General features: G+C 41.2%; 2 protein-coding genes across 2 annotated transcripts in view; one reads left to right on the top strand and one right to left on the bottom strand.

The window, feature by feature from the left end:
- Positions 1-3,467: 3,467 nt before the first annotated feature.
- LOC139452849 (uncharacterized) lies at positions 3,468-9,095 on the top strand. Its single transcript, XM_071234484.1, has 2 exons — positions 3,468-3,555; positions 7,372-9,095. Exon 2 carries the CDS (start codon positions 7,372-7,374, stop codon positions 8,497-8,499), a length of 1,128 nt encoding a protein of 375 aa, XP_071090585.1. The 5' UTR covers positions 3,468-3,555; the 3' UTR covers positions 8,500-9,095.
- A 1,213-nt stretch (positions 9,096-10,308) lies between these two features.
- LOC139452101 (uncharacterized) overlaps positions 10,309-26,055 on the bottom strand; it is a 51,282-nt gene continuing 35,535 nt past the window's right edge. Inside the window, exons 3-8 of the mRNA XM_071233419.1 lie at positions 19,793-20,011; positions 19,008-19,253; positions 16,873-17,070; positions 15,950-16,159; positions 13,628-14,308; positions 10,309-12,248 (exon numbers count right to left, since the gene is read on the bottom strand). Of these exons, the coding sequence (XP_071089520.1) occupies positions 11,641-12,248; positions 13,628-14,308; positions 15,950-16,159; positions 16,873-17,070; positions 19,008-19,253; positions 19,793-20,011 (2,162 nt within the window). The 3' untranslated portion in view covers positions 10,309-11,640. The remainder of the gene's footprint in view (positions 12,249-13,627; positions 14,309-15,949; positions 16,160-16,872; positions 17,071-19,007; positions 19,254-19,792; positions 20,012-26,055) is intronic.

The raw sequence follows: 26,055 nt of genomic DNA, 5'->3' as shown, positions 1-26,055 counted from the left end.
GACATGTCTCCAGAGTTTGTTTATTTTAGAAGTTAATCATGATGAGTGAGTGAGTAAGTTTGGTTCAACTCCGCTTTGAGCAGTTATCCTGTTATATCACGGCGTGTCCTCTTAATGTGGGAGGAAAACCCGAAATGATGCAGTTGTCGGACATGTACCCCTTTGGTAAAACTCTTGAGCACGAGTATGGTGCTGACAAATCTAGAAACAGAACCGTGGCGAACCGGAATTCGAACCTACGACCACAGGTTTCAGGCGTGCCAATTGACGCAACTATGTCCCAACGATGTTACCCGTCACAAACACATGCACAGGCAAATCATTTGTTCACCTGAAATAACAAAGGAACATATGGTCAAAGTAGGGAATTTATCGGACATAATTTTAGTCACTGGGGCGTGAAATTTAAAAATGCTTTCAACATGTCTACCATAAAACGTTTTTGTAAAGTTTTACTAAGGCATTCAATGTTTTAACCCTGATCAAACAATTATTGATTAAGAGTCGTATGAAGCCTTTATCGTGTAATGTCATTTTTTTCAAGTAATCGATGTTTGTGACGTATGTTCACTCATTGAAGTAACAGCTTATGAATAAAATGTTTGAAATAGTCTACAGATATACCAATACATCGGGAAACCCCTCTCCACACTTATTAAGAACGTCAGTCAATACTTTAATGAATGAAGTAGGCTTTGCATCGATTATGGAGCCTAAAATAGTTCCTGCTAGATGACCTCATTTGCATATTTATCGGATCGTAATACCAAATTTATCGGAACGGTTTATCGCATCGCTAACACTTTCCATTATGTGACAAAAAGAAAAATGTAGACAATACAACATCACAACATCATTCAGCGCAATAAGGCAAACCCAAACCCCGCCCACTCTAGTATCAGGCAATAAGGAAACAGTAGTACGCACTGGGCGTGGCCTATCTGATCAGGAGAGAGAAACACAGAGAGAGAGAGAGTCTGGATTTCAGACAGATTGAATGACATGATTTAGACTCCTTAATTTAATATCCTCAATTTTATTTGGATCATTATGCAGTTGACACACTATATTGGAATCCATCTGATGTTAACGAATGTCAAAACAGCACCTATTATCTTTGTTTTTTTAATAAACAAAAAGTAAAACAAATTAGAATCCAAATAATTAATTAGTCAAATAATAGGTAGCAGTGACCTGAAACAGTCTCCTCGTCAAAGTAAATAACCCGAGTACAATATTTACATATCAAAACAATAGTTGACAGTGACCTAAAGCTGACAGTAATACAGTAAACTACGGATATAACGAACACGCTTATAACGAACTGACTGATATAACGAAGTTATGTTTTAGTACCGGTCATTTGTTGTATATATGCTGTATATATGCTTATAACGAACTAAAATAAGTGGTCCCTTTGAGTTCGTTATAACCGTAGTTTACTGTACCATAACATTGCTGTTTTACAGTAGCTACTTCAATGGAAGACTCATTTAATGAACAGTTGGTGAAATAACAAGTCCTTATTTTTGACCAAGAACGAATATTTTGCGTTACTTGAAGAACTCAAAGAAGATTTACTATCTCACTTTGGAGTCAAGTTAATCAAGACCCCTCCCTATCTTTAGCATCTGTAATCATACGTAGAATTCATATTCTGAATGAGCAGGTGATTGACATATCATCATGATTAAGGTACCATAATGAGGAGTATAGTAAAGATAAATATAAACTGAAGATTGAAGAAATACACTAGGCTACCACCGAGACGTCGTATCCATCTCTAGCAACTCAATATATGTTAGCACGGGTTATCTCCCTTGAATTAAGCAATCCACGTGGAAAAAGCTTGAAAGAATACTTTTACAAACTTATAACCTCTCTGCATTTTATCGGGCCGCGCACGTCACGGCAAGTAGAGCGTATGCAACCAATCGCATACTCAACAGCTGAACATAAAAAAACAAACATTCAGAGACACACAACCTGTAGGGATTTCGGGTTAGAATTACTTGAAAAGGTCTCCACCAACCTGTGCTTGGCGTAAGAAGAGTGTTTGATTGCATGCCATCTTACCCCGGATTGTCTGGTCCAGACTCGGTTATTTACATGCTGCCGTCAAATTGCCTGGATATTGCTGAGTGTGGTGTTAAACCCCGAACAAAGCTATCACCTTGCACAGTTGCCGATGCTCCGTATTGATCTTCCCACAAACACATACTAGGACCAAAATGGGAGGTAACTCGACAACCGAGACAACACAGCCATACACAGTTAAGCAACTAAAATATTCGTATACAACTAAACATTTTCAGAATCGATGTAACGTACTACGTACACTGATGTATCAAGTATTATATTATATGTAGTGTGAAGGAAGCCTAGACTTGTCACCTTCGGTAACAAGGAATGGGTATTCGTGATATGGCGACCGAGTGTCGTTCAAATTGATTTAAACATTCCACCCGTCAATAAGTAGAATGCTGTTTCCCACATGCCAGTCTAAGATGGTGATAAATATGTCTTATTGGACATATTAATCACCATCTTAGACGAGTTCTCGTGTGTGTACCTTCGCCAGTGACTCAAGTCGCATGTATACAAGGTATGTCCTTAGAAATAGAAGATGAGTGACATCTTCAATGGTTTGTGTTCGGGTTCAAAGCCTACGTTTTCTCATGCAATCAAACATTGTTTATCTGATCGAAACTCGATCGCTTAAAGGAACGCAGTAACATTCTTAACGAAACAACAGGTTGAGACTAGCCCTGTAATATAATCATTACCGGAAGCCTAAATATATATATAACTCAACGTGTATAAAAGAGTGAGGTGGCGATGACGCGTTTAGTGTTAGGGTGCACAGGAATTTGGTAATGACTTACTACACGACAGGGGATTCGAACATAAGATAGAAATTATCGATGTAAAACGTTGTTTTTTAATGAAAATTGGAAAGGTGGCGATTCTACTGAAATGATATATGTAAAGATAATACTACTTTAGATGTACATAACATCCAATTGGCCAGTTACGAAGTTAGTTGAAGCACATGTATTGAAACTTTATTGTTTGTTGTTATGTAATGAAGTAAATAGCATCAATAATTAAAATCCGATCCTCTGAAATTCTGAAATAGATAATATATCAACACGTGAAGAGGGTCACACACACACACACACACACACACTTCCATCCACTGAAACGTATTCCCTTACTCCCTGTCGCTCCCTTTCTCAAGAACATTTCTCGTGAAAGGAACATATGTACGTCTTACTTTAGTTTCATTAATTGGGTTGATTAAACAATATATCATTAGGAATTAATCATAATTATTAATTCGCATTGTGTATGTTACTACTGTATCTGGCCACATTTTGTTCATTTTTCAAAATGACGCTTTAACTACATGTGGGTTTTAGGCGCTGGCAGGTGAGTAAATAAAGGGAGGTAACTAGGAGTTTCACATCAAGAGCAGCCTATTTCCTGTTATCGGCGTGGACAAGTTATGTACACGTGACGGAAGCCCTCCACGTGTAGTAGAAGAAGAATGAGGTAAATCTCTTCAATATTACACATATATTCAGCGTGTAGCCATTCGTTTGATGAGTTTTACCCAAAGACAATGCCTTTTAGATTTATTTTTCCGTTAGATGATCGAGAGCTGATACTGTTACAACGGTAGGTTTTCGTTCACGTAATGTTGATTGATAACGGGCAGGTCTCAACTAACAGGACTGACACTTTAACGAACTCACTGTTAAATGTCCCTTAAAAGTGATAGTTGTCGTCCAACAAATAGTACTTCCGATCTGGCAAGGCGCCACACCTGGGGGAAATCCCCCTTTTGGGACGTCACTTCCTTTATAAACACCCGCCCAGTACAAGTAAATTACCCCAGTAACCAAACATCTAAACAATGCAATGCGCTGGTTATCAAAAGGAATGAAAGATAGCTGAGTATACCCTGTGATATTTGAGACAGTCGATATACACTAGCCTTTGAGACCATAGCGTGTAACAGTGACCTCGCAATTGAGACTATTTACGTACGCGAAATTGCATTGTGTTATTGTGCGTGTTGCACAACACTACGTCAACAGATAATAAAGGGAGAATTCAGAATATTGTTGACCTTGAAAGTATATTGAGGTAAAAAGACACACATAGAATCACGCTATTTTAAAGAGAACACAGGAACGGGCGTTGCTTGATAAATAAATCAATTGAATAATCTGATAATAATAGTGATTAATTAATGCAGCAGTAGATTTAACACATTGTTGATGAATTTGTTGGATGACATCGTACGTCAACTCGTCATCCACTTTCCTCGTGGAAGACCAGAGTCGGATATAAGTTATCAGGTATTTCAGTTATACATAGCCTGTGTATAAACTAATGTTTTGGGTTTTTTTAATTTCAGCCTTGAAAGTATATAATTGCTGTTAAGTTTCTTAGAAAACAATGTACCTCAATTCTCCATCCACCTTCCTCTGGGGCAGAGCCGAGTCGGTATAGATGTTCGAGTATTCAGTTACACATAGTCTGTGTACAAACTAAGGTATTTTGATTTCATTATTGAAAGTATATGGTTGAAGATCTTGGATAACATAGTACCTCAGCTCGCCACCCACCTTACTCTGAGGCCAAGCCGAATCAGATAAATATGTACAGGTATTTAAGTTATACATAGCGTGTGTATAAGCTAATGTTTGTTGTATTATTCCTGTACGTATTTCACATGACGTATACATTATATATGATGAGTGTGGAGAAATCCATGGTACCCTCACTTTGTGGAAACACATGTTCTGACAGGGGATCGCTAAGGAGGTATTTTATGAGCGCTTCAGGCTGACAGTCTCGTGTATTTCAAGTCCTCTATATTATACATTTATAATAGTCAATTCTTAGGACATATCTTTTACTATTTCCCTACTGTGTAAATAATTAATAGAATTCAGAGAGTCTGTCACGAAGGTTTTTTTCATGTTGTGATATTTTTTTCAGAATTGTATCTGGACTGGGTACACCAATGTAAAGCTGCTCTAACATCCAAGTATCATAATATCAAGTGATACAGATATCGTACCAGACTATTTAAACAGTTTCGATTTTGCGAAAAAGAAATCTGAAAAGCATGCCCAGTTTGTATGATGAAAAAATGTAATTTTATAAACTGTGGACACTATGCAATGTGTAAGTGTATATTGAAATTCTTACTAATCTTTTTTTTTCTTAGGCTCTCCAAATGAATTATGAAATGTGCGTCTTTCCTATGTCACGAATCTACAACAACACTTCCTGCAACATTTCTATTGGTTTATCAATACTGGATGTTAGGCCTGGTGATAACATCATATTCTCCACAGTACCTGTTCGATCATAAAACAAACGATCTATAATTTCTTGTACAGTACACAGAGAGGTTAAGGGGAGTTTAGTAGATGCTTGTTTATGAGGTGATACTTGAAAGAATCAATGAAGGTTTGGACACCTACCATCTGTCGCCCCTCGCCCTTCACCGAAGATCACACTTCAGCTGTCGAGCAATTATGGGGAGATCGGGACTCGAAGGAAAGAGCGGATGGGCACAAGAGAGATTGGCCTAAGACGTCGTTAACAAATTGCCTTTTAGAGATAACCGCACCCCATGATAATAATATCTTGATATTTCAAAATCGTTTTGGCATTAGGATCAAAATTTACGACGCTCAAGTGCCACAGTTATATTTAAGTCTGTAAAAACCATCCATTATGACATATGACTTTACTGAATTATTTAATCTATTGTTATTTACATATCAAGTTTTATGTCTCTCATGCGAACCGACCCAAGGTGTCACGTATAAGATAACAGAACTATTAGCCGATAATCTATTGATCTAATGTGATGAGTGAGTGAGTGAGTTTGGTGTAACGCCGCTTTGAACAGTATTCCAGATTTATGACGGCGTGTAAGCGTTATGTGGGAGGAGTGAGTTCAGCCATATAGCGACTTATGTGTGAGGAAAGCCTGAGGTGATGCACAGACGTTTACCACTTGGAGGAATCCCACGAGTACGGTTATGGTACTGACAAACCGAGAAAATAATGGAGTGAACCTGGATTCGAACCCACAGTCATAGATTCCTGGCGTGCCCACAGGACGCAACTCTCCACAGTAAATTGCGTCGCCTTAGACGTCTGAGCCTCTAATGTGATGAAGATGTAAAAGGATGTTGATGTTAGCAGCATATCCACATGCCTCTGTCCTACAACATGCAGATATTATGTAATGATTTTTTAATTTGAAGTTTACACGATATACGGCTTTTCCATTGGACGAGAGGCCTGTCACGTGACCGCGAAATTGACGTTCATAAGCGTATGAACGACACAATTTGACGTTCAAACGTTTTTTACGAGATCATGTTCTTGAAATGACGTAAACACTGACGGACTACTTCCACATTCCTAGGGAAACCCCTGGGAATTCCCTTGCACGAAAACATACATAAGCGTTCTTTCTGATCATTTAGAACCTTTATTCTTGGTCTCAGCGTTTCAGTATACATTGAGAAATGTCAGAGAGCGTGACTGCATGATTGCTCACGAATATCCTCGTTGCGGCGTATCCTAATGAACAAACGAAGAAATGCACATCTAAACTATCGTAGTATCGACTCAATCCGTGCCTAGGCTGACATTGACCGTATCCAGCAATCTATGAATTTACCTTAGTGTCTGTTTGACGCATTTTTATACACCTTTCAATGATCGGCCAGTTGATCAATGATGACTAACACATGTAATCGCCACATGTTCATTAAGAACTTCGGAAATCTCTCCATTTTGACGTCTTGTACTTGATGTAAATGTATTACGACGTGCTGTCATTGTGACTGACTTCATGAGGTAGTTCTTTACAGACCTTTCTCATCTAATGAGGATATGATTTGAACACATGTGCTGCGTAAGATGTTTCTGAAGAGCAAGTTGTGTATCCATACGCCCATGTCACCTCTCTTTTTGAGGAACTATTTTACTCCGCGATATAGCTGGTTGTTGTATGGCTGTCAGTGTAAACATGAAGTCACACGTACTAAAAATATTTTTGTTTAGATTTTGGCCTACATCATTTGAGGTAAGAAATTGTGATAAAAAAATTATAAGAATTGACTTTCACTTTGTGTGAGTTCATTGGAGTACGAACCTTCAAAGAGTGAGGGCCGAACATTGTATGAACGTCGTCGCAAGCTCCGACGTTCATACAGTTTGGCCCTCACTCTATGAAGGTTCGTACTCCAATGAACTCACACAAAGTGAAGGTCAATTCTTAATTAAACTGAAAGACGCTGAGTATACATATGGTATTGTCACTTTCAGATGGCTTGTAAATGTCCACCTTGCGAACGTGTAAAGGAGTCCTACCGAGAGGTATCAAGCGACCCGAACGTCATTGTGTTTCACATTAGTAGATCTGTGCTGATAGGAAAGAAGAGCAACGAGAAATTTAACCTTTTAAAGAAACTTGCCAAAAGAGCAACTGCTCTCCGAAATGATTCAGGCGGGGTTCTGCTGGTGCATGTTGAAGGTCAAATGACCTGGGACAGAGACCTGGAGATATTCGATGAAGCGATTGGGAAAAGGTTTGGGGAACTCATTGAGGATGGTTCCTTATTCACAGACTGCTTTTCGCGTCTCTGGCTGTCCGACATCGAAGCTTTTGAAACGGAAACTGACTTTCTTTTATATACGATCGCCAAATCAAAGTGTGTATCAACATTGAATTTCAATACTAAAATACGTAATGACTTCGAAAATGAAAAACCATCCTTTCTCAATATTGTTTCTATTTTATTAAGAAGTGATGCTGATAAGTACACCCGTGGACACTGTATACAGAGAAAAGATTTGACTCCGGTAAAACATAAGGTCACCAATTCCATTCCTTTGTTTGAAAACCGAGCAATTGAGCTCAAATCATTCATGCAACATCAGCTCACGAAAAAAAATGTATCTGTTACCGAAATAACAAATTATATCTGGAATGACCTTAAGCTGAAGGACAATATCAGTTCAATGTCCAAACTGCCTGAGGGGGGCTCGTTCTATATTGGAGTGACAGAGTCACATCACACCGCGGACAAATACAAGACGAAGATACGGAAGGCAACAGGCTTTAATCCTTTGGTTGACATTGACCAACTGACTGGCAGCCTCCAGGAGAAAACACACACCGACATAGTAGTTCTCAGTGCGAGAGACAAGACATTTCAGGAACCTCCGCCTGATCTGATAGACGTGTTAGTTCATCGTGTGGATGAAAAGGAACCGTTGTATGTGCTTCAAGTAGTCATCAGCCATTTTGATGGTATTGTATTCCATGACAAAGAAGGGCCCGAAGCATACACTATTACTGATGGCCAGATCAGCATCATGCCAAGAGATCAATGGTTAAGCCGACTGATGAATTGTGAACTGTGGAAGGCATGTGAACGTTTCAATATATAAATGTTTATTTCTGTTTGGTTGCTCAATAGGTACTGTGTTGTAGTCAGGAAGGGGAAGACCATGTCCCTGTCAATAACCTACATTCGATTGATGTAACTCCTACATTAAAAGCAGAATATGTATATATTTACTTTATTTTGTTTTACAAACAAAATAATACCGCTTTGTGAAGTTGGACTATTAAATCACTATAGTCCTCGCCACCTGAAAGAAAATCACGAAATATCGCGATAATAAATTAAGAATATTTGTTTGTTTGTTTAACGCCACTCTCAGCAATAATTCAGCTAATTGACGGCTGTCGGTAAATAATCGAGTCTGGACCAGAAAATCCAGTGATTGAGATCATGGGTATCGATCCACACAGCTGGGGTACGATGACATGATGATACGATGATCATCGAAGTCCCGATCCCGTTACAAGCATGGTTTACTGAAGACCAATTCTAACCCGGATCATCACGGGTGTATTAATTTCTAGGTTAATAGTGCTTTAAATACACCATGTGCACGGGTTTTCTTTATATCGGTTCATGCTGGTAATGCGTACAGCGCAGTTTACTAAGTTCGAGATGCACACACTGCTATATATAACTTCTAGCAGTCACGAGAAACATAAAGGATCACTGGACATGTTAGATGTTTATAATGTAATGTGTTACAGGTCAAAATAAATTGTCTACCCCCTTCTCTTTGTTCTGATATGTATTGAAGAATTAACCAAAACATATTCACACACACACACACACACACACACACACACACACACACACACACACACACACACACAACATATAAGACACGTCGTTCACTATGGTCCATTAGACTTGTGTTATGAGAACACGTTGTTCACTAAGGTCCATTAGACGTGTGTTAGGAGATCACGTTGTTCACTAAGGTCCATTAGACGTGTGTTATGAGATCACGTTGTTCACTAAGGTCCATTAGACGTGTGTTATGAGAACACGTTGTTCACTAAGGTCCATTAGACGTGTTATGAGAACACGTTGTTCACTAAGGTCCATTAGACGTGGGTTATGAGAACACGTTGTTCACTAAGGTCCATTAGACGAGTGTTATGAGAACACGTTGTTCACTAAGGTCCAATAGACGGGTGTTATGAGAACACGTTGTTCACTATGGTCCATTAGATGTGTGTTGTGAGAGTAGGTCGTTCATTAAGGTCCATGAGGCGCGTGTGCATTGTAGAGGCATAACTGTGTTTACGATTCACACAGAACTCATGTATAACTTAAATGGTTTCACATAATTTCAGTTGAAATACACTTGTGATTTTTGTCTCAATTGTGAAAATAATTTTATATTATTAAGGTTTTGTGGAAAAAGTCCCATAACGATTGGGTTATATATATTTTATATACATATACAGTGCTGTATTTTAGTGGGGTTGTTTTGTAAAACAAACTCGCGAGGATCCGGTTTAATACTGGCCTTTAGCAACCCATGCTTGTCGTTTGAGAACCACCCTACCATCATACAGAGCAGATACTCATGTGTGTTACTGTAAGGCGCGCCAATGCTTTTCCTAAGAGGCGACTGACTGGATCGGGTGGTCAGGCTCGCTGACTTGGTTGATGCATGTCATCGGATCCAACTTGCTTAGATCGATGCCATGATGTCAGTCACCGTATTGTCTGGTCCAGATTCGATTATTTGAAGTCCGACATCATATTATCAATGGAATATTGCTGAGTGCGGCGTGAACAAACAAACCAAGTACTTCAAAAGCCTGCATTCAAAGAAAACTCAACAATGGAGTGTAGACTGTGTGTGTTTATTCCACCGGGAGGTGATGTCGGCTATAACATGGGGACGGTAAAGGGTGCAACATGTGCATATATTCCCTAATAAAAGTGATACAGTATAGACATAATTTGATACTTATATTTACTTGCAACCGGGTAAGACTCGAATCAAATCCTTTAACAAATATGCATACGCCATCCTACTTCTACGTGCATGATAATATTCATGAATGTATAACGGTTTGTGCGTAAAAACAACAATTAACTCTAGTGTATCAAAAATACCAGTGGAAACATATTCTGATGGGAAGGTATAAGGGGACAATAACAAATATAGGGAAATAAGCTCCACTGTCAGTACATTTGAAATAGCGCGCATACAAATACAACACATGTAAGAATTAATTGTGTAAATATGTTTATGCATTGATTCCAACGCGTATTTGGTTGACAAGGCTGGGAACCCATGATAGCATATCATTTTTCTGTTTCTAATCGTAAGTGTTCCCTTATTTATTTCCACCGGTATATCTTGACAGGGCCTTAAGACGTGTCTTGGTGAGAATACATCGTTCAGCCGGGTCCATAAGACGTGTGTCGTTAGAAGTTAGGAATTGTCCAACGACCAGTGGCCCATCTTGTTAAATGTACACATACAATATAAACGTTTTTTCATAAGATGAAAATTGGAAATATAAACAAATCTGCCATTTCATTACATTTCTTCACATCAATTCATATCATACAATAATAAATGAATATCACTGACTGTATACCAACACGACTGCACATCGAGTGAGTGAGTGTGTTGTGCCCCGCTTTAAACAGTATTTCAATTATATCACGGCGCACATGACCAAACGAAAGTGTATAACAGGATTTTGCAGAGCTATCAGAAAGCACGTTACATTTTATATCTACAATAAGGCACTTCTTGCAACGGAGATCGTGATAAGGAGTTTCGCAATCACACATAATGAACATTTTGATTTTTTTTAAACAATAAATATAAAAACATTATTCCACGAAACATACACAAACTAGCGACATCAATCTTGTCAAGTGTGTTCACACAAAGAACAACGTTTTGCGTGAGAGCATGTGATCTTTACCTCTGCAAGCCGAACATAATTTCTAAAAGGATATGGAATTTTGTAAAATAAATACTTTGTTCAAGAAAAAGTCGGAGGAAATATTTTTGACTCCCTGAACATGCTAGGTGTCTAATCTGTGTCCACTTATGCAATTACTTACATTTTAAGAACACAATATAACATATTTTCATGTCTCTAGTGATTTAATAGAACTGAAACCATGTCCATTTAAGTAAACTTCGTTCTTGAACGTCTTAATATGGTGTTTCGGTTTAACTCTTTTACATCGTGCCTTCTGCGATTTTGTTTTTATTTCTGACTACGTAATCAACGTCCGACAAAACAAAAAGACAAAACACAAAAACTAGACAAAAGATTCCCGTCGATCCAATTGAAATAGCTGAAGGGCGTTCATCCAACACGCTGTAGAAGCGACGTTTAAACCTTGACACGTTTCTCTTGTCCACGGCAAGATTCTTGAGGTTCACCCTGGATATGGCCTCAGTGGTCTGGTTAGGGGACTTGCAGTAGCAGGAACACAACACGATGAGGGAACTGATCTGGGTTGTAAACCCCTCACTCAAATCATCCACGCTTTCAACAGGTTGGATGGTTGTGTAGAAGAAGGCGAGGGCGGAACCGGAAGTGACCTGAAGTCCTTGGCTGGATGGTTGGATTGTCTGGTGGCCCTTGGAGCTACTTGGCTCTGATTCAGAGATCAAAACGGTTTGTGGTTCTGTGGATGTGGGCGTTGGGCTGATCATTGGGTCATTAGCTGATGTGGAGTCTGTTGTATGAACTGCGTTTGTTGGTGCAATTGTTGGATGGGTTGTCTCTGCAGGAACGTCAGCCGTAGATTGAACGTCATTGGCATCGGTTGAGGTATTATCTGTTAAAGGAATAATATAGTTATTATGTCATCTGAGTTTGTATGGTTGTTGCAGTCTTTACTGTAAATGTAATTTTGAAACATATAAAAAGGATGATACATTATAGTGATGAAGTAGAGGACAATAGGGGAACTTTTATGCCTATGACATTGATGAAGAAGATGACTGAAGCATCATATTGACGTGGGCAATCAGCATGTGGGACATAACAGTGACACTTAACAAACAAGAGTAACAGAGATTCTAATTGTAATATTACTGCTGATGACAACGTGGATGGCGTTGTTAGTGTAAGAAATCTGTTACGGGTGTGTTTTCCATCGTCCCAAGATCGTTAACTGGTGTTTCTTGTCCCAACTGATATAAACATACCCAACGAGATCACAGAATATTCCATTCTACTCTTCTATTGAAACACATGTTGGTTTGATTTATCAGATATCAATGCTGTTGATCCTGGGATGGTATAAACGCCTAGGGCGTCAACCTAATTTAAGACAACAGGTACATTTGCATCATTTCAAACACAATTAAATCTAAAACGCGTGCTCGTGTGCATTCTTAGAACACAGGAACACAAAAGTGTTATGAGAAAATATTTGCTCAATTAGATTTTCAAAGGACCCGCTTGCTGTACTTCAAAGTGGGTATTATTGATTACCATGGTTTCGGTTAGTATTGACAGACACACAGAAATCTATACACAGAGTGCATTGGGACGAGAGTCCGTTTCAGCAATACCCCATCAGAGAAAGCAATGTTTTTGTTTGTTTGTTGTTTAACGCCACACTCGACAATATTCCAGCTGTTTGACGGCGGTCTGTAAATAATCGAGTCTCGACAATCCAGTGATTGACATCATGATCATTGACCCCTGCAACTGGGATACGATGACCTGCATCAAACAAGTCAGCGAACCTGGCCACCCGATCTCGTTAGTTGCCTTTTACGACAAGCATGATGTGTTGAAGATACATTCAAGTCCGTTTCTTCACCAGAGAGAGCGATATACGTAAAAGGTTCAAATGCACGACAAACGATTTTTTTCCGCGACCCACAACGATTCTTACTGTCGTGCCATATCCAGGGACACGTCATTTTTAAAATAGTGAGTGTGTGTGTGTTGTTTTACGCCGCTTTTAGCAATATTCAAGCAATATCACGGCGGGGGACACCAGGAATGGAATTCGAACCCGGGTCTTCGGCGTAACGAGCAAACGCTTTGACCACTAGGTTATCCAACCGCCCCAAGTGTTTTTCATAAAAGATTAATAACCGATGTCGTGGCCCATTTTAATCCGTCGTCGTGAACAACTGTGTTGTTTCGAAAAGGCGTTCCCCCATATCCATGATTATCACAACCATATTCTTCACACACCTGGCAGGCTGTAACTTGTTGGGGATGTCGCATCGTAACTGGGTACTGACGTCCCAGTTGTATTCTGGTTATCTGAGGAACTTGTAGGTTTGGGACCATTGCCTGCTTCTGTTGTCGTGGTAGTCGATGTGGAAGTGTCATAAACGAATTTGTCAGTTGGAGTAGTTGCGTTGTTTCCTGGTGTTGACGTTGTCGCAGCCGAATCGGTTTCGTTGTTGCTGTGGGTGGTAGTCTCATTTGTAGTGGTTGCGTTGTTGCTTGGGGTCGTAGTCTCATTTGTAGTAGTTGTGTTGTAGGTTTGGGTCGTGGTCTCATGTGTAGTAGTTGTGTTGTAGGTTTGGGTCGTGGTCTCATTTGTAGTGGTTGCGTTGTTGCTGTGGGTGGTAGCCTCATTTGTAGTGGTTGCCTTGTTGCTTGGGGTCGTAGTCTCATTTGTAGTAGTTGTGTTGTAGGTTTGGGTCGTGGTCTCATTTGTAGTAGTCGCATTGTAGGTTTGGGTCGTGGTCTCATTTGAATCTGTTGCGTCGTAGCTCTGGGTCGTTGTCTCAGATGAACTGGTTTCGTTGTTGCTTGGTGCTGTCGAAGTTGAGGAGTTGGTGTTGTCTGTGGTTGTCTCTGCATTGGTTACATTGATGGCTGATGTTGTGGCCTCAGTTGTCTGGGCTGTCGTAGTGGTGGGATCTGCAAGTAATGAAACTACAGTAAACTACGTTTATAACGAACACGCTTATAACGAACTGACGGATATAGCGATATTGTCCCGACTATTTACTGTAGTTATGATGTATATATGCTTATAACGAACTACGGTTATAACGAACTAAAATAAGTGGTCCCTTTGAGATCGTTATATCTGTAGTTTATTGTACTTAAAACACCATATATAAATTGAAATGAGAATATATCGTCAACGCTAGATAATATCCAGTCTCGATTATCTGCCGAAACAGATTCCATTGGGCGTAATAGGCAAAATAATGGTGAAAGTTAGATGAATGGCTCACTGAATTCCAGTGATGACACCAGGGGTTGGCGGAAAACGTAAGTCCTGCTCTACCAACAGAACCCTCCATTCACACCATATGCTTAAATAAGTGTTAGTTTGTTGCCTACGCTGAACAGCAGCACAGACAATCAAGCCTTTCCCTGACAATCCAGTGACTTTAAATATGTTTACATACCCCCGTACCATATCGAACCTCACATTATTACAACATCGAGTGCAACAGTAAGCATTTATCAATGATAGTTTAATCAGAACTATAGTACACAATGGAATATGTTTCAGCACCACTGTCTCAAAAGGTGGATAAACATTGTCAAGTTGAGAAGTGTATACTTTTACATCGGTAGGCATTAGCGGCGTAAGAGCATACTCACTCGCTCGTCCTCATGTGAAACGGAGACACGCCATCTGCGTAATGTATACCATTACTGATCATAACACCAATTAGCAGACATACAGAGTGGGTTTCGCATTACTATAAAACCTGTGTGATATTGGTACATGCAGTCTCATTTCAAAGAACAAAACCTCAAGCCAATATATGGCATAATAAGGTATGAGGAGTTTACAGACCCCAGATCCATTGTAAGGTATGACCGCCTACGTGGTCTAGTGGTAGAGCGTCTGCCCGGTGAACGTAAATTCGGGGTTCGATCCCCGGCCGCGTCATAGCCAAAGACATTAAAAGATGGTTTTTGTTTTTACCCCACCTGGCGCTCGATATTAATGGGATCGCTCGGATCGGAGTCAGTATACTGTGTCTGAGTGGGGTATTCATGTTGAACTGAGACATGGTATCTCAGTCGGCTGGCACTATAATATTAGCATAAGTCCGGAAACACACACACGCACGCACGCACGCACGCACGCACGCACGCACACACACACCGCTACATACGTGCAATCATAACGCGACGTTAACTCCATTTCTCCTCACTTTACCAATTTATGGTATGAATCTATATTTTGTACCACACCTATTTCACGGGCAATTGGTTCGACAAGTAATATTTTCGTTAAAAATCACCGAGAAAGGACACCCGCCATTTCCCACCCCCTCACTAAAACGTTTTTGGAAAAGACATATAAGTTCCTAATTAACCAAATCACATTGCAATCATACGTACAGCGGAACCTCGTTACTCCGGAAACCCGCCACACTTGACTGTGTAAATGTTCCCATATACATGTATTTAAAAGGAAATTACCATATATCAATGCATCGTGAATACGGACATTAATGAATCCGTACAATTTCAATAGCAAGGGCTCCGTTCACACCAGCAAGTTTTAATACCCATGTTACAAATACTTACCATAATGAACCCAAACTTTGACTTCACACAGAGATAACATGCCCGGCATGTTGAGAGCTACTTTGACATATCGTGCAGTCGTGTTGGGCCGGCACGTCATGTTGACGGGGTGTTCTGCTAAGTCGGTGTGTTCTGCACACACGTTGAAGCAAACCCGATCAATCCCACACTCAACTCCCAGGTACACTGTAAAGTTTTCAAGTGCATGTCCTGCAAGGGAGAAGGTTTGTCATGAATTTTACCTTTCTTAAAAAAAAAGAATTAAGAATTGACTGGTGTGAGAAATAAATACCTTGTCCATTTGATATGTTCACATATTTTTTTTTTTTAATTTTTGTTTTTTATTTTCACATATGAGCATGATTAAAACATGGGTTTTTATTTTTTCAATGTAATGATGCACTAAGAATGAAACACGCCTGAACGGTCAAGGATACGTATACAAAGTATAATGTAGAAGTATATAACACAAAGGTTCTTTCTTATTCTTTGAAAATGGAATTGTTTGCTGGAGATTGGATTTTTATATAATGAAAAAAATCAGCCACAGTTGCAAGAGCAGATACTAATTAAATTAAAACTATGAGCTTAAATCTTTGGTAAAAAAACTACCGTGCAACAATATAGTTTTTGTGGCAGGCACTATCTTATGATTTCAACCGCCTAAAGTATAATTACGTTTTCAATATTTTTCAGCGACGATTTATCCCCAACCCCCCACACACACCCCACACCCCACACCCCACACCCACACCCACACACATACCCACACATACCCCTCCCGTACATCAAATGTTAGAAGTCCGTTAGAAGTGTGACCACCAAATAAAATCGCCCATAACGGTCTTATTAGTTTTCAGTTACGAATAAGTTTAAGAATTTGAGAAGGATTGAGTAAAAGTAAACAGTCTAAGGCATTCTACCTTTAATAGTCAGGTATTCAATCTGTTTCTCAGATTCTAAATCAACTTGCCACCAGGGGGGTTCGGTAGTGTTCTGAGTTGCACTGCAAAGCTGCTGATCTTTCCCGTCCACTGCCATCCAGCCTGACCTTGGCAAGGCCGTGACCTGCACTGAACTCTGATGTGTCGTCTTGTTCAAGGCAACATTTACCGCCATGCCTGTATTACAAGACATAATAAGCAATGTTTAGCTGTCGTTCGGAATATTGAAGTGGACTATAGACCACCTATCTCAAGTGTTCATCATACCCATCATCGTGGAACGACCTCCGTTAATGATGCCTTGCCTAATTTGACTCTCCTCGATAAAACTGATATAGTGTCGGCGCACACTCACACATTTACTTTGCCTATTCTTGGAGCCAACGCTGTCTTATTGCTGGAATATTGCTAAAAGCAACGTTAAACCATACTCACTCCGTGGATAACTATCTCTCCAGATCATACAAAAAAATCGAAATACGTACAACGATCAGTATTCCGATTCTCCCCACCAAGACGCAGATAGTGGGTGATCACATTCTTTCCACTTCTTTCTACATCATACCGTTTCCGGATGAACAGTGGTCTTTGATCAATACCTTATACTTGGAATAGCACAACATGCCAATAGCGTGACACTGGACACAAACCTCAGTGACACATACCTCCACCTCACCTCACACTGGACACACATCCCAACCTCACACTGACACTAGACACATACCTCAACCTCACACTGACACTAGACACACACACACCCCAACCTCACACTGACACTAGACACACACACCCCAACCTCACACTGACACTAGACACACACACCCCCACCTCACACTGACACTGGACACACACCCCAACCTCACACTGACACTGGACACACACACACCCACCTCACACTGACACTGGACACACACACCCCCACCTCACACTGACACTAGACACACACCCCAACCTCACACTGACACTGGACACACACACACACACACACCTCACACTGACACTAGACACACACACCCCAACCTCACACTGACACTGGACACACACACCCCCACCTCACACTGACACTGGACACACACCCCAACCTCACACTGACACTGGACACACACCCCAACCTTTCACACTGACACTAGACACACACACACCCACCTCACACTGACACTGGACACACACACCCCCCACCTCACCTCACACTGGACACATACCTTGAGGGGTATACACCTCCACCTCACACTGACACTGGACACACACCCCAACCTCACACTGACACTAGACACATACCTCAACCTCACTGGACACATACCTTGAGGGGTATACACCTCCACCTCACACTGACACTGGACACACACACACACACACCTCACACTGACACTGGACACACACACACACACACCTCACACTGACACTAGACACATACCTCAACCTCACTGGACACATACCTTGAGGGGTATACACCTCCACCTCACATTGACACTGGACACACACACACCCACCTCACACTGACACTGGACACACACACACACACCTCACACTGACACTAGACACATACCTCAACCTCACTGGACACATACCTTGAGGGGTATACACCTCCACCTCACACTGACACTGGACACACACACCCCCACCTCACACTGACACTAGACACATACCTCAACCTCACTGGACACATACCTTGAGGGGTATACACCTCCACCTCACACTGACACTGGACACACACACACACACCTCACACTGACACTAGACACACACCTCAACCTCACTGGACACATACCTTGAGGGGTATACACCTCCACCTCACCCTCTCACTGGACACACACACCCCCACCTCACACTGACACTAGACACATACCTCAACCTCACTGGACACATACCTTGAGGGGTATACACATCCACCTCACATTGACACTGGACACACACACACACACCTCACACTGACACTAGACACACACCTCAACCTCACTGGACACATACCTTGAGGGGTATACACCTCCACCTCACACTGACACTGGACACACACACCCCCACCTCACACTGACACTAGACACATACCTCAACCTCACTGGACACATACCTTGAGGGGTATACACATCCACCTCACATTGACACTGGACACATACCTTGAGGGGTATACACCTCCACCTCACAGACGGAAAGTCTCCTCTTCACGCTGCCAAGTAATCGGACGCGTATGTTTGATGCGTATATTACAGATCCACCAGTCCCCGCACTTACGGGATCACACTGTATCTGGAGTGTTACCCCTGGTGGTACTGTTTCATTGGTCTGGTAGCAGGGGATGTAATCACAGACACCATTTATGCATGTTTCAGCCCGCTCCACAACAAAGTCACCCAGAGGGTACTCTGCACAAGATGACAAAAATGTTTTATTAGTTTTGAGCATTTGTTTATTGTTGTGGCATTCAGGTGTTACGTCAATAATACTTATATCAGCTTTTTCGATTCAATGATTTACCATAGGACCATGTAATTGTAACACTGATATCAGTTACTGTATATGTATCCTGTCGTCATAACATTTTGGGGACCAAAGAAATAGCTCGACTTATCCGGGTTCGATACATCCGAATCGACATTACTACCGTACCGTTTAAGGCCATTGTACTTGATACTATTTCTTACGATTGCGTTTTTCAGTCATTTTGAGTTCGAGGTTTAACTTATTTTTAACTCTTGGGACTATAAATTTAGTTCGAGACAACCGGGAATTCGACATTTCCCGTCGTCACATTTTGGTTATAATAGTGATGAATAAAATAGTTTGGTTTGCTGGGACTGAACTATGAGTTCGACTCAACCTAGGTTCGACAACGGAGTTCGACTGATATACTAGGTTAAATACGTCAGTCTGACCTGTGTTTGTGATAATGGTAGCACCTTACCATAGGATGTCGTGATGTTGATGGCGTAGATGTGTAATGCATGGCCGAGGGTGACGTCCCAGGAGGAGTTGGTCTGTTCCTGAGTGGTGGAGCAATTGTTCATCAACTGTGCCCACTCGGTGTCGCCTCCGTCCACCCCTAACCCACTGTGGAGCTCAATGGTCATGTTCAAAACTGAACTCTGCGTCGTATGCTTCCAAAGGGCTGCGTTGTACATACCTGAAATTAAGCATGTCATATAAGTCCAGATAAATTTAGTAAACAAATATTTTATTAGATCTCAACCTCAACGCCCCATAATGTCTTCTGTCATGAGTCCCAGAAACGTTGGACGGAAAAAAATCCTAAATACGCGAATCCGTAGATACAGAGAGCATACAAGGATCTCGTTGGATACAGAGAGCATGCCACGTTATCATTAGAAACGGTAGATACAGAGAGCATACCAGGTTCTCGTTAGATGCAGAGAGCATACCAGGTTCTCGTTAGATGCAGAGATAATACCAGGTTCTCGTAAGAGACAGATGGCGTACCAGATTCTCGTAAGATACAGAAAGCATACCAGGTTCTCGTTAGATACAGAGAGCATACCAGTTCTCGTTAGATACAGAGAGCATACCAGGTTCTCAATAGATACAGAGAGCATACCAGGTTCTCGTTAGATACAGAGAGTATACCAGGTTCTCGTTAGATACAGAGAGTATACCAGGTTCTCGTTAGATACAGAGAGTATACCAGGTTCTCGTTAGATACAGAGGGCATTGTGGGTTATCGTTACAAAAGCAAAAGCCTACTCCATGTTACTGACCAAGCGAGTTCCTTAACACAGATCCTGACAAACACGCACTTGTGTATTATTTCATCCAAGCCCCTCCCAACCAATTACCAGCCAATCAGGCAATAGTAGTCCGCCTGTGGTCGTGGCCTAATGTTTGTTCGGTTCATGAACACATAAACTCCAAAATAAGTTTTCTTGGTTAGCCAATCAAATTCCATGTAATCACTTGCTTTCTTAAGTATTCTGACTCATATACATATGGTTAGCTCGTCCGATCCTCTGTGTGACTGACTATATAAGTCAATCCCATTCTCATGTATTGCTACCAGGCTGCGCATCCCCGACCTCCATACCCCATTAACACACATCCCACCCCTGTCAAACAATCAAACACACACACACACGCACGCACGCACGCACACGCACACGCACACACACACACGCAAACACACACACGCACGCACGCACGCACGCACACGCACGCACGCACGCACGCACACGCACACGCACACACACACGCAAACACACATACATACACACACATATAGACACATACACTAACATACATACACACATATACACATAAACACACACACATATACACATAAACACACACACACACACACACACACACACACACACACACACACACACACACACACACACACACACACACACACACACACACACACACACACACACACACACACACATACTCTCAACACTGACGCCACCCTAACAGTCGAGTATCCCTTATAACCACCCCCTCCTCCCTGAAATAAGTCAACCTCGTCCTTAAATTATTCTAACCGTATATATCAAAACCAACCTGGCCTAGACATTGGTATTCGTACACACATTCTGTGACTCCTCAACCAACACGTCAACGCGTTCACAGAAAGTTAATCCGTCCACAACTCAAAATATCACCGATGTTTCACACCAGATGCGAACATAATTAAGCATAAACGTGAACGGGTCTGTCGTTCTTATTATAAGTCTTGCTACACGAGTTGACTTTCACCTATATTGAAGTTTATTCTTTAACACCCTCCTTATGTATGATCGCTGTTGTACACTTAAATTATGGTTCAATGTGCAGTGAAACTCTTACACTTGGAATACCCCGAGAATCGATATAAACATGATCACATGGAACTCAACTATTGATCAGTGTAGCTTCGGGTCTTCCTGATGTTTCATTGTCCAGTGATTTGTTATTGGATTTCCTTAGAAAATAATCATAAACAGAATTTGTGCAAAGTTGAAATTGGAATAACGCAATTCAGATCTAGTGATGTTTCGTGTGTCATTAAATGAGTGAGTGAGTTGGGCTTAACGCCGCTTTGAACAATATTCAAGTTATATCACGGCGTGTCAGCTAAATGTGTGAGGAAAGCACGAAGTAATGCAGGTCTCAGATCTCAGTTTCTGACGTGTCCAGGGGATGCAACTCTGCACAGAGAATTGCGACTCCTTAGATGACAGGGTCACCCGTGATTAAACTAAACAAATGAAGCATTATTTTATGAAAAGCGTCTATTTATATAACGGTAATGCTTTTTAAAATAAAATAATTGCATAACCTTCTGTATTTTACCTTGAAGCAGTGTATCATATATACTGACTTCAAAGATTGGTTTTATAATACTATTGCGTCTGTGGCCGACGTTTTAAGGCCAGCAAAAGTGTGGAAGACTGCAGCGTAAAACCATGTTTGGCAATCACTTCGGTACCGCATGAAACATGAGTACCCATGTCCATCATCCGTACCACTGACTTTGTGTAACCAATACTTGCTAACGTGACAACAATAATATAACCTGACAAGGCACATAAGCTGGTGTTTAAATTAAATTATGTAATTCATGAACATTATGTTAACTGTGAAACATTATAATTTATATATATTGGTTTATTTTGTCTCATAAGCCTTATGGCTGGGCGTTATTTTAATGACTTATATGCCCATTTTTGAATATAGACAACTTATGTAACGCGTAACACTTAAATTCTCTCTCTCTCTCTCTCTCTCTCTCTCTCTCTCTCTCTCACTCTCTCTCTCTCTCTCTCCCTCACTCCCTCCCTTCTCACTCCTCTCTCCCTCTCTTTCTCCCCCTCTCTCCTCTCTCTTTCTATTGCTCTCTCCCTCGCTCCCCCTCTCTCTCCTCTCTCCCCTTCTCTCTCTCTTATCCCCCCCCCCCCCCCCCCATCTCTCTCTCTCTAAACGAGAACCGGATGGCGGTAGGGAAACCGACACTGAAACACATTGCTTGGCTAGCCAATCATATGCTACGAAATCGCTTGCACTTTATTAATATCTGCATAAAAAAATTAGATACGACAAACATGGGAAATGAAATTACTCGTAAAGTCAAGTCTGAAACTGTCCAATATGCTCGCAATGGAGGTGAAGGAGTTAAAGGTGGAGTTATTCCCCCTGAATGACCACACAATCGTTTTCAGGGTGGCCAGTTGAAGTATTCCACTCTTTCCTTTGAAGGTTTCGCTTTGTTTGCTCGGCATACTACAGGACATTGGAAACAAGCAATGTCTAGGCTGTTTCAATGTATCAAATATTGATTTTTCCAGTCTTCGCGATGGTTATCATGCACACACATTTTGATGACAATTTAGCTCACACATTGTTCCATGTGTTTGGGAGATGTTGACGGCTGCGAACTCTATAACAATCTTGTCGCTGTTTGTTTGTATAAACGCCGCTGGTTGCGAGATTCCCATCATTAACTATGGTAAACGCTTGTTTCTTATCCACTGAAAAGGACTTTCATTAGTTCATGGAAAGTTTGGTCCATTTCTGGTGATTTCAATGGGTAGGTTCACAAGATGGTCTGTTACAAAGACAATAATAACACTACAGTTGCAGTTCTTATGTCTATGATTCAATAAATGATATTACTTGTTGGTGGCAAAAGTTTGTTTCAATCCGATTGAGATATCCCACTTAGGCTTAGAACTTTTCAGCCTGCCCTCGTATGAGTGGGGTACTCATGTTAAACAGCAGCATGGTATCTCAGTGTGCTAGCACTATAAATCCATACTTTTTTACCATATGTTTAGCAAAATTTTCTAAGAAAACCAGCTGAGGTCAAAGACATGCTCATATTCAAATACTTAAAAAATGCTTCTTGACAACCTCTAACATCAGCCTTTTTGACACACTGTAGCCTTAAGTATACTGGTAGTGTTGTTATAACTTCAAAACACCCACGTTGATATGAACATAGCACCTGTTCTCATTATGTGTACATATACTGAATAACGAAAGTTCCTGTGACATCGAATAAGATTTAATGCAAAGTTAATTTTTTTAACAAAACTGAAACTATTTCAGTTTGCAACAAATAAAAGAGTCCTGTAAGTGTTCAAATGGTTTAATTTGCCATACTGACTTCAGAAAGTATATTTACAAATCAATAACGTGTGTGTCCACCTCTGGTTGCGATGCAAGCAACACACCTTCGTCTCATGGAATGGACCAGGCGTCGCACAAAGTCCTGTGGGATATCTGTCCATATCTGCTGGAGCATGTTTCGAAGTTCCTGGAGTGTCTGTGGAACACGTGGTTGACGTCGAGGGCGCCGATCCATCTCATCCCACATGTGCTCGATTGGTGAGAGATCAGGGGAGCGAGCCGGCCAGGGGATGACATTCACGTTGATTGTTGAAGAGAATCCTGAACGAGTCGAGCAATATGAGGCCGGGCGTTGTCATGTTGAAAGGTAATGCCTGGGCCATGACGACGCAAAAACGGTAGAACAACAGGGCCGATGATCTCGTCGCGGTAGCGCTGTCCATTGAGATTTCCCTCTACCACTTTCAAACGGTTCCTCTGTCTTGCTGTAATCCCTTACCCTTACCCTTACCATAACGCCGCCGCCCTCGAACCGATTTTCTTCCATGACACAATGTTTGACGTAACTTTCACCTCGACGTCGGTACACTCGATTCCGTCCATCGTTGTGGCTGAGGTGAAAACGAGACTCGTCAGTGAATAGAACTTGTCCTCACTGCATGGCCGTCCAGCGTAGACGTTGTCTGCACCATTGGCGGGTCTTCTGGCGACAATCCCTGCACATCTGAGGCGGCAACGTACGGTTTGCGAAGATATTCGTCGAAGGCCAGGGATGCTTCTTGCACTCACTGTTGCTGGCTGGAATCGATTTCGTAGGTGTGTTGTTCGAATCTAGTTGTCTTGTCGATTATTGGTTACGCGTGGCCTGCTATTCCGAGGATGGCCTCTGACTGCATTCGACTGTTGCCAACGTTGCCATAAACACCAAATGGTGTTTCTGTGGACAGTTAAATTGTCTTGCAACATCACGTTGACTCGATCCTGTTTTAAGCATACCAATGGCTCGCAGACGCTCATTTCATTTTCGGACAGGCGTGACATTTCGTGATGTTAAATAATTGCGTAATTTTGTTGTTTTTCTGAGTGGTTGCTGTCAGCACGATTCAAAACAATGTATATGGAATTCCGTTAACGTACATGTTTTTATACCCATTCTTGGGTAGTGAAATGCATGGGGCTTGCATAAAAGTCAACTTTTGCATGGAATGCATGCTTTTCTGCAGCAGTTGCGTTTTTGTGACTTGATTCCATACATGTACTACAATATTGAAAACCAAACTTTACCTTTTTCATTCCCTTTCCATCACAATTACCACTGAACACTTTAAATCTTAATGATAAAGAGAGGGGTTTGGAATGAATGCTTTTGTGACATAACTAGACAATAGGTATTGACAGTTGTGTTGCCTTGAGTATACGTCCGACACATCGTGAGGCAAAGGTATAACTCAGCATTGTTAACAGTATGACCGCCTCCGTGGTCTAGTGGTCGCGTCAAACCAAAAGACGTTAAAAGATGATACTTGTTGTTACCCTGTCTGGCACCTTGCTTTAAGGGGCTAAAACAAGGACTGGTCGGCTCGTAGTCAGTATACTGTGTCTTAGTGGAGTATCCATGTTACACTGCAGCATGGTATCTCAGTGGGCTGGCACTATATAATCGACATTAGTCCGGACTTGTACAAGCAGCCACACACACACACACGTGTATGCACGTCGCTATATAAATGCAATAATCTTGGACGCGACGTTAAACCCCATTTCACCTCACCTTGTTGATAGTATTACAAACTTTCTGACATGGATTTGTTTAATGTCTTATAGCAGAATCTTACTGTCAACATGGAAAACATGTTTGGCGCAAGACGAAGTTAATCTGATGACGTGGTGGGTGCTCTTGTTATTCGCTACTGGTTTGACTTGTCCAGACCCGATTATGTACATGTCATAGTTGGTGTATATCTCGCTGTGGCTTCATACAACACTCACTCGGGTCATCTATGTATTCTGTGTTTTGAGTTGCACAAACAAGCATACATGTTTGACATGACCGTCACACGAGTTTACATATCATGTAACAAAACATCTGGGTTTGTAGGCTATCGGGAA

The sequence above is a fragment of the Haliotis cracherodii genome, unplaced genomic scaffold (assembly GCF_022045235.1).
Source record: "Haliotis cracherodii isolate W230 unplaced genomic scaffold, xgHalCrac1.p SCAF_9, whole genome shotgun sequence".
Classification (NCBI taxonomy): Eukaryota; Metazoa; Mollusca; class Gastropoda; order Lepetellida; family Haliotidae; genus Haliotis; species Haliotis cracherodii.
Note: the sequence above shows the minus strand (reverse complement) of the source record. Positions and strands in the feature narration are given on the sequence as shown.